General features: G+C 41.5%; 1 protein-coding gene across 1 annotated transcript in view; it reads left to right on the top strand.

Moving 5' to 3' along the window:
* Positions 1-4,488: 4,488 nt before the first annotated feature.
* Positions 4,489-6,903, top strand: part of LOC100947894 — a 135,219-nt gene continuing 132,804 nt past the window's right edge. Inside the window, 1 exon segment of the mRNA XM_012807544.1 lies at positions 4,489-4,557. Within this exon segment, the coding sequence (XP_012662998.1) occupies positions 4,489-4,557 (69 nt within the window).

Here is a 6,903-nt window from a genome sequence, read left to right as displayed (position 1 = left end):
TAGTAGCAAGGAGCTGAAGTTAAAAAGTAGAGGGATATAGCATCTTACAAGGGTACATGAGAAATTTGCTAGGTGTAGAATATAAATGTCTTAATACAATAACTAAGAAAATGCCATGAAGGATATGTTGACCAGTTTGATGAAAGCATTTCAAATTGTACGTAAAACCAGCACATTGTGCCCCATGATTGCATTAATGTACACATCTATGATTTAATAAAAAAAAAGTAGAGGGATATAAAGAAAAATATCAACTATTGATATCATCAGAATTGATCTGAAGAAAGCCTAACTTAGAGAGAAAGGAGCCACCCCTAACCCTAAGGGAGTAACCCTAACTAACTGACGTAATGAGTCATTGGCTCAGTGGATAATTTTTATGTGAACCTTCAGATATTTTACCTTTTAACTTTTCAGTGACACAGAACATGCCCCATTTTCAAGGCTTAAACTGAGGAATTGAAGCCACACTTCATGTTTGTGGTACTCATTTTGAGAGTTTCCTCGTTTATAAAATGGAGCCACCATTTTAATGAATACTTACGAGAGGCTACCTGATAAGGTTATTGTGAGAGGATCACCAGAGAGAACGCATGTAAAGCTCTTACTACATAGCTTGCTGTACAATATTGAACACATTTTAGCTACTTTAATACAATAAAGCCATTTGTGTTAACGCCTTTAGTAGGCTTCTCAGAAGTTGATGTTCTTCCAGTTAAGAAGTAGTTCTGTTGGGTGCTTTTATATATGTTTATATACACATATGTATGTGCACTTATATGTATGTACAAATATAAGTATCATTATATATTTCACATATAAATATATATGAAAATATTACTACTACAATATTTAGTCATCCGATCCTTTTATTAGGCAAAAGTGGATAATACTTTGAGTCCTACTGGATGACACATTTTGTGCTGGGTTCTTTATATATATTATTTCAGTCCTCACAATAACCCTTTCAGGTAATTGTATCTTCTGTGTAGCAGGAAAATAACTAAGGCTCACAGAGGCAGTAAAGAACAACTTTGACTTTCATGTCTATATTTAATCCTCATAAATAGTGGTTTTGTGGTTTGATATTTTATATATATATATATATATAGATTTACCCTCAAAATATGAAGTGAGTTTTTATTCCCTGTTAATTGAAGCTAAGAGAAATTCCAAAACCGCCCAGGGTAGCCCAGTAAGACAAAGTTATTTTAATCTGCAATACATAGTACTTTCTCCACTCTTTTGCTCTCTTATCCATTAAGATATTAAAGGATAATTTTTTAAAAAACAAAATCATGAGTTCCATATAGATGTAAAACGAACATGTGCCAAAAATTTTATTTAACTTACAAATGACTCAGGGGCCCGTTAATATTATAATAGGGTCAAAGGAGAATATAACATTATCACCAAAAATATGTGGATAAGAAATACTGAAATGAATTTGAGTCTGTTGAGGACTACTAGACACATAACTATTTTTTTTTAAGGATAAGAATGATTTGCATGATTTATTTTTTATAATTTACAGGGTTATAAGATAATTTAAAGATATAAAACAGATATAACCCCTAAAAAGGTGCTTGAGAAGCCTTTCAGTAATATTTTTTCCCCTTTATTTCAAGGTGTTTTGCAATGTTTCCCTTAAAGAGTTTATCTTCCAAAGTCTTAAGTGCTAAATTGTTAACGGAATATTCCTTAGTCACAGCAGTGTTTGACTGAAAAAGCTTCCTGAAATTGAATAACAAAACAGAAAACCTTCAAACAGGGACAAGTCTTAGTCTGTTTGTTGGTTTACAGAAGACCTGGTCATCTCATTCTGGGCAGAAAGCTGTAGACAGTATTCAGCATGGAATTTAGACGTAATATACAGTGACTAATTTTCAGCTTTTGAAATTCTTCATAAAGGATATGTACATCAGACTTTTCTCTCTGCGTAGATATTTCAGTACCTTATCAATTACTTTCTGATTGGTGCAAGACATTATTATGATAATAAAAGCAAGAACAAAAACAACAAAAGGCAATGGAATAACAATCATTTAAATGCTTTTCCTCGAGTATGGTTCTCATCCTTTGCAACACTAATGTTGATGAATGGCTAGAGTCTACAGACTGCTACCTAAGTAAGACGGCTTAAAGCTCAGATGAGTCAATAAAACCACATACATTAAGATATGGGATATTAGGTTTATGGGAAAACATGACTTACACATCACAGGAATTCATCTTATTAGCATTGAAAGTGGTTATTGAGAAATACTGTTATAAATGCTGCCTCAGCACCCATTTTTAGGCCTGACATAAATTATTTGAAATCCAGTCCTACCTTGTCACCTCTGGCATAGCGAAAGCCTTACTTTTCCATGTAGTTGTTTGCCATGTAGCTCACTTGTTCCTTATATCTCTGACCCCTAACACAGTGTACCCCACAGCTACTGACAATGATAAAATGTAATGAAGAGGGGACTTACTTTTTTAAACTAGTTAATCTCTACACCTCCATGGGGAAATCTGAGGGATAATGCCATGGAATGTAATAAAGGCATAGTCTGAAAGATTCCCCCTGTTTCTCTCTCCTACTCTTTGTCCTCCTGTCTTCTGCTCCTTTCTGTCTCTCTTGCTGATTGAACTTCCTGCTGCCCCCAGACTTCCTATTGACATCCCTAACCTCCCTGGGAACTGTGGATAATAAATTTCTTCTGTTACATGCATTTTGCAGTTTTTGGCCAGGGCCAGGTTTAAACCTGCCACCTCCAGTATATGGGACTGGCACCCTACTCCTTTGAGCCACAGGTGCCGCCCTGTTACATGCATTTTGCTTTCTCTTCATTGTGTATCACGTGGCACACATGCACTTTAACCTAGCCTTCTTCCTGATCTGGGCTATCTTGACAGGAATAAACTGGACCGAGGTCAGACAAGAGCCACAAGGGCATCTGCCTATGAATATAGTTTTCTGTGAAGGGTGGTCATGGGCCTAGTGCTTAGGCATTAGGCTGTATATCAGGATAAAGAAGGATCCCATGAAAAACACACTGTAAATATTCATGAAAACATTCTTTGGATTCCTGGTCAGTGCAAGGCTAGAGTATTTGGCCAATTGTAAGAGAAAGACCTCAAGACCATATTAACAAGAAACCATAACAAAAATCATACTAGTGTATGTGTATGTCCCATTCATGGTCATGAAATTGGAGTACAGAATCCAAAAGAATAATTCCACATCACTTAAGTGACATGGGAGTTCTAATTTTAGGCTCATTTTTCAATATAGTTCTATTAGTGGAAATTCTCAGTCAAAATAAAAAGTCATATGAAGAATGACTTGGGCCAACAGAAAACTCCCCTGATTTGTTATTTTATGCCTTTGCTTGCTTTCTTCCTACTCATCCATTAGTATACACCAACCTGCACAATGGGCTCTGTCCTTTCACCATCCTGGGAGTAATAGTAGAGAATAGCATTATAGGGATTCAGTCTGGTGCTTTGTTACTTTAGGAGGTAGAAGTTAGCCTGGTGTCCTATCATTTTTCTTTTCTGCTGCACATTAGAAAAATAAAAGTTGTCTTGGGCCACATGGTAAATGCACAAAGTACTACTGAAAGCTGATGAGCAAAATGAAAGGTCTGTGCATTCATTTTGTGATATCTGATACCAGAGAAAAGCAAAACAGCTCTCCATCGACATGTGGCCCATGGGCCACAGGTTGGGAATTCCTAATAGACCTTCATGTGGATCAACAAAGTGAGTTAACATGAAATATCTGACACATATGAAGTATGGGGAGTGATACAGGATGTCTTCGTAGGACTGACTGAACTCCCAGGCGGTCATTAGTGGAATAGGAATGGGGTTCAGGGTGGAAGCCTATCAGAAAAGACTGTGCAGCCAGGCCTGCAGCTGATTTAGTGTATACAGGATGTTCTGACCCCAACCAAACAGGGAACCTGCACCTGCAAGCTGTCTGACTCAGACATTATATCTCTTTCAATTTAATTTGTGCTTTTATTTCTTATCAAGTTTGTACATTTGTAACTGGTTTTAATCAGGTAGAAGTGTAAAGCTTAAAATAAACAGACCACTTTCTAATTCTTTACATACTTAATTCCCACATCACAGAGGCATCTTCTTTTAAAACTCTTAGCTCTTCCACTATTTATTTCTATATTTAGTAAAATGTTGCTTTTTTAATTTTAGATTTTAAGTATTGATATTATCCATCTCTAACCTTCCACTTGCTGTTCCTGTTCCATCCAATATAATTTTTTGTTAAATCATTCTAAGGATTCTGGGGGGTGGAGGCAAGATGATGGACTGGAGCCAGATTTCCACAGAGGCTCCCATCCAGAAGGAAAGTTAAAAGACAGAAGTTTAGCAAGTAAGCCAATGGTTTGGAGCTGAGCCAAGAGAGAAGGTTAAAGAACACACATCAACCCTTCTGAGGAGAGCTGTGACCCCATAGATACCAATGAAAGGTACAAAATGCATTGCCAAGTGGACGAGAGCCCCCTCCTCGATGAGAAGGGCTGGCAGTATACTCCATACAAACAAGTGAGCAGAGTTCAAACATCCTCCCATTCTATCCTCTAACGGGAGAGAGCCTCTAAAAACTGGACCTCCTACCCCTACTAGGGTGCCACAGCACTCTCCTGCCAGGCATAAAACTGTATATATTCTCTACCTGCAATTCTGAAATCCCAGCACTCCCCTACTCTCACCCTGAGGTCTGGAAGCCTGTCCTTCATGGAGTCCAGATTCTTGGGCATTTTCTTGAGAGGTCTGGACAGGGCAAGGGCTGTTGCTGGTCTGTGCTGATTCTGCGGCACAGGAGTAAGGAGAGAATGGTCAACTGAGAGGGAACCATCCAGGAGCGGTGTTGCCCCGAGGCGCAGAGCAGCAGCTACAGCAGCAGAAACAATAGGGCTCACAACCCTTGGGCTATTCTGGACAGACATGTCCCATCTCTCTGGGCAACCAGAGGAAGCCAGGCATCTTCTCCCATGGCAGCCTCTAGCGGAACAGATCTGGGATGGAAACACAGGCCCCATTGATACCGGATTTTTAACACTGGATTTCCAGGCTCTTGGTCTCAAGGATTCGATGAATGAATCAATAGACCATAGAACGAACAGTGAGGTTTTATTTACAGCTCAAAGAACCAAACCTCCTTGCAGGGCAGGATACAAGTGTTACAACTCTTATGAAAAGAACTCTTACAAAGAGCCAAGCCTCTTTGTAGAGCAGGATAGATGTGCTACAGCTCTTACAAAGGGCTAAGCCTCTTTGCAGGGCAGGATCAGCAGCGGAGGTGTTACAGCTACAGCTCTTACAAAGGACCAAGCCTCTTTGCAGGGCAGAGATCAGCAAAGGGCCAAGCCTCTTTGTAAGGCAGGATCAGCAGTGGAGGTGTTACAGCTACAGCTCAAGTGTTACAACTCCTACAAAGAGCCAAGCCTCTTTGTAGAGCAGGATCAGCACTAGAAGTGCCACAGCTTTCGCTTCTTCTTCTGGACAGTCTGCGATGGTCTGCTGAAGTCTTATTCTTCTGCTTGATCTTCCTCGAAGGTCTGCGATGATCTGCCGAAGTCTGTGATGATCTGCAATCATCTGCCCAAGTCTGCTCAAGTCTGCTCAAGTCTGCCCCCAGGCTCTCTGCTCAGGGCCTTATATAGGTGTAATAGCTTAGCTGTGATTGGTCCATGGACCAATCAGTAGCAGGATTGAAAATGGACCAATCAGGAACAGGATTGAAAATGGACCAATCAGGGATGGGCACCAGTTTTCCCTTGATTTACAGGTCCTCTAGCACTGCTCTACTGGAGCCTCTGGGGGAAGAAAGCTCTCCCGCTTGCCCCAACCTGCCAGGTTTTTTTGCCGGCTGCTGCCACCAAAACAGAAGTGGCAGGTCCCCTAGGCCCTGCTTGGCTGAGCTGGCTGGGGTGCCACTTTTCTGGTATCACCATGAATAAAGGGTATGCCTGAGGTGGTGGCGGCCTGGGAGGAATACGGGGACTAGAATACGTGTGCAGACATGGCAGACTCCCAGGGTGGGGCTGATCCTAAGGACTGCTTTACTGAGCCTAAGACACACCTGACCCTCAGGGGATCATAGCTGAGACAAAGGTGGGCAGGCAGAGGCTGGAACTGATAGCTGAGTGTGAGATCTAACTGTGTCTGCCCCAACACAAACTGCAGCCGAGACCATGACTGAGTTGCAGTTTTTGTAAACTCAAACAGCATCTGATCTGCAGGGGAAGATAGCCAGGACAGAAACAAATTCTGCAAAGTTGTTCTGTTCCGTTATGCTAGCAACATTAATCAGGGGTGGGGCTGGAACTGAGTGAACTGTCCCAGCCTCCATTAAGCACCTGAGATTGTCAGACCTCACCTCTCTCTGATAGATAGTGACAGAGAGTGGTAGCCTGGCTGAGGAGAGAGAGATCTCCCTGTGACTCAGGCAGGTGCAAACTCCTGCAGCATCTGCTCATTGGAGGAAACTGGGTCAGCCCTGTGGGGTTATCATTGACTAGGTGTGACAGAAGTGCAAGGTGGGGAAGGACGTATCAACTTTCCCAGACGAATTTATTTGCTGGGTGGGTCCTTCTGACCTCACAGAGCACTGGAGTGAGTCATACTTGAGCTGCCAGCAGACTCCTGCTATCTAGTTACCCAAGACCTTTGAACTCTCCCACCTGAGACCAGTGCTGACTGGAACAATTGACTTGGATCTCTTAAACTGGGCAATCACCTAAGGACTATCCAAAGTGGTACCCTGGGTGTGTGGTTGTGGGAAGGTTTGATTTTCCTTTTCCAGTTGTTTCCTGTGGGGTGGGGTGGGGTGACTTAATTGCTGGTATTTCTCCACAGCTGAGACTTTAACCCAGAGTAACTGATTCA

This window comes from Otolemur garnettii, unplaced genomic scaffold (assembly GCF_000181295.1).
Source record: "Otolemur garnettii isolate 467f Iridium unplaced genomic scaffold, OtoGar3 scaffold00071, whole genome shotgun sequence".
In the NCBI taxonomy this organism is placed as follows: domain Eukaryota; kingdom Metazoa; phylum Chordata; class Mammalia; order Primates; family Galagidae; genus Otolemur; species Otolemur garnettii.
This window is presented reverse-complemented; position numbering and strand designations above follow the sequence as displayed.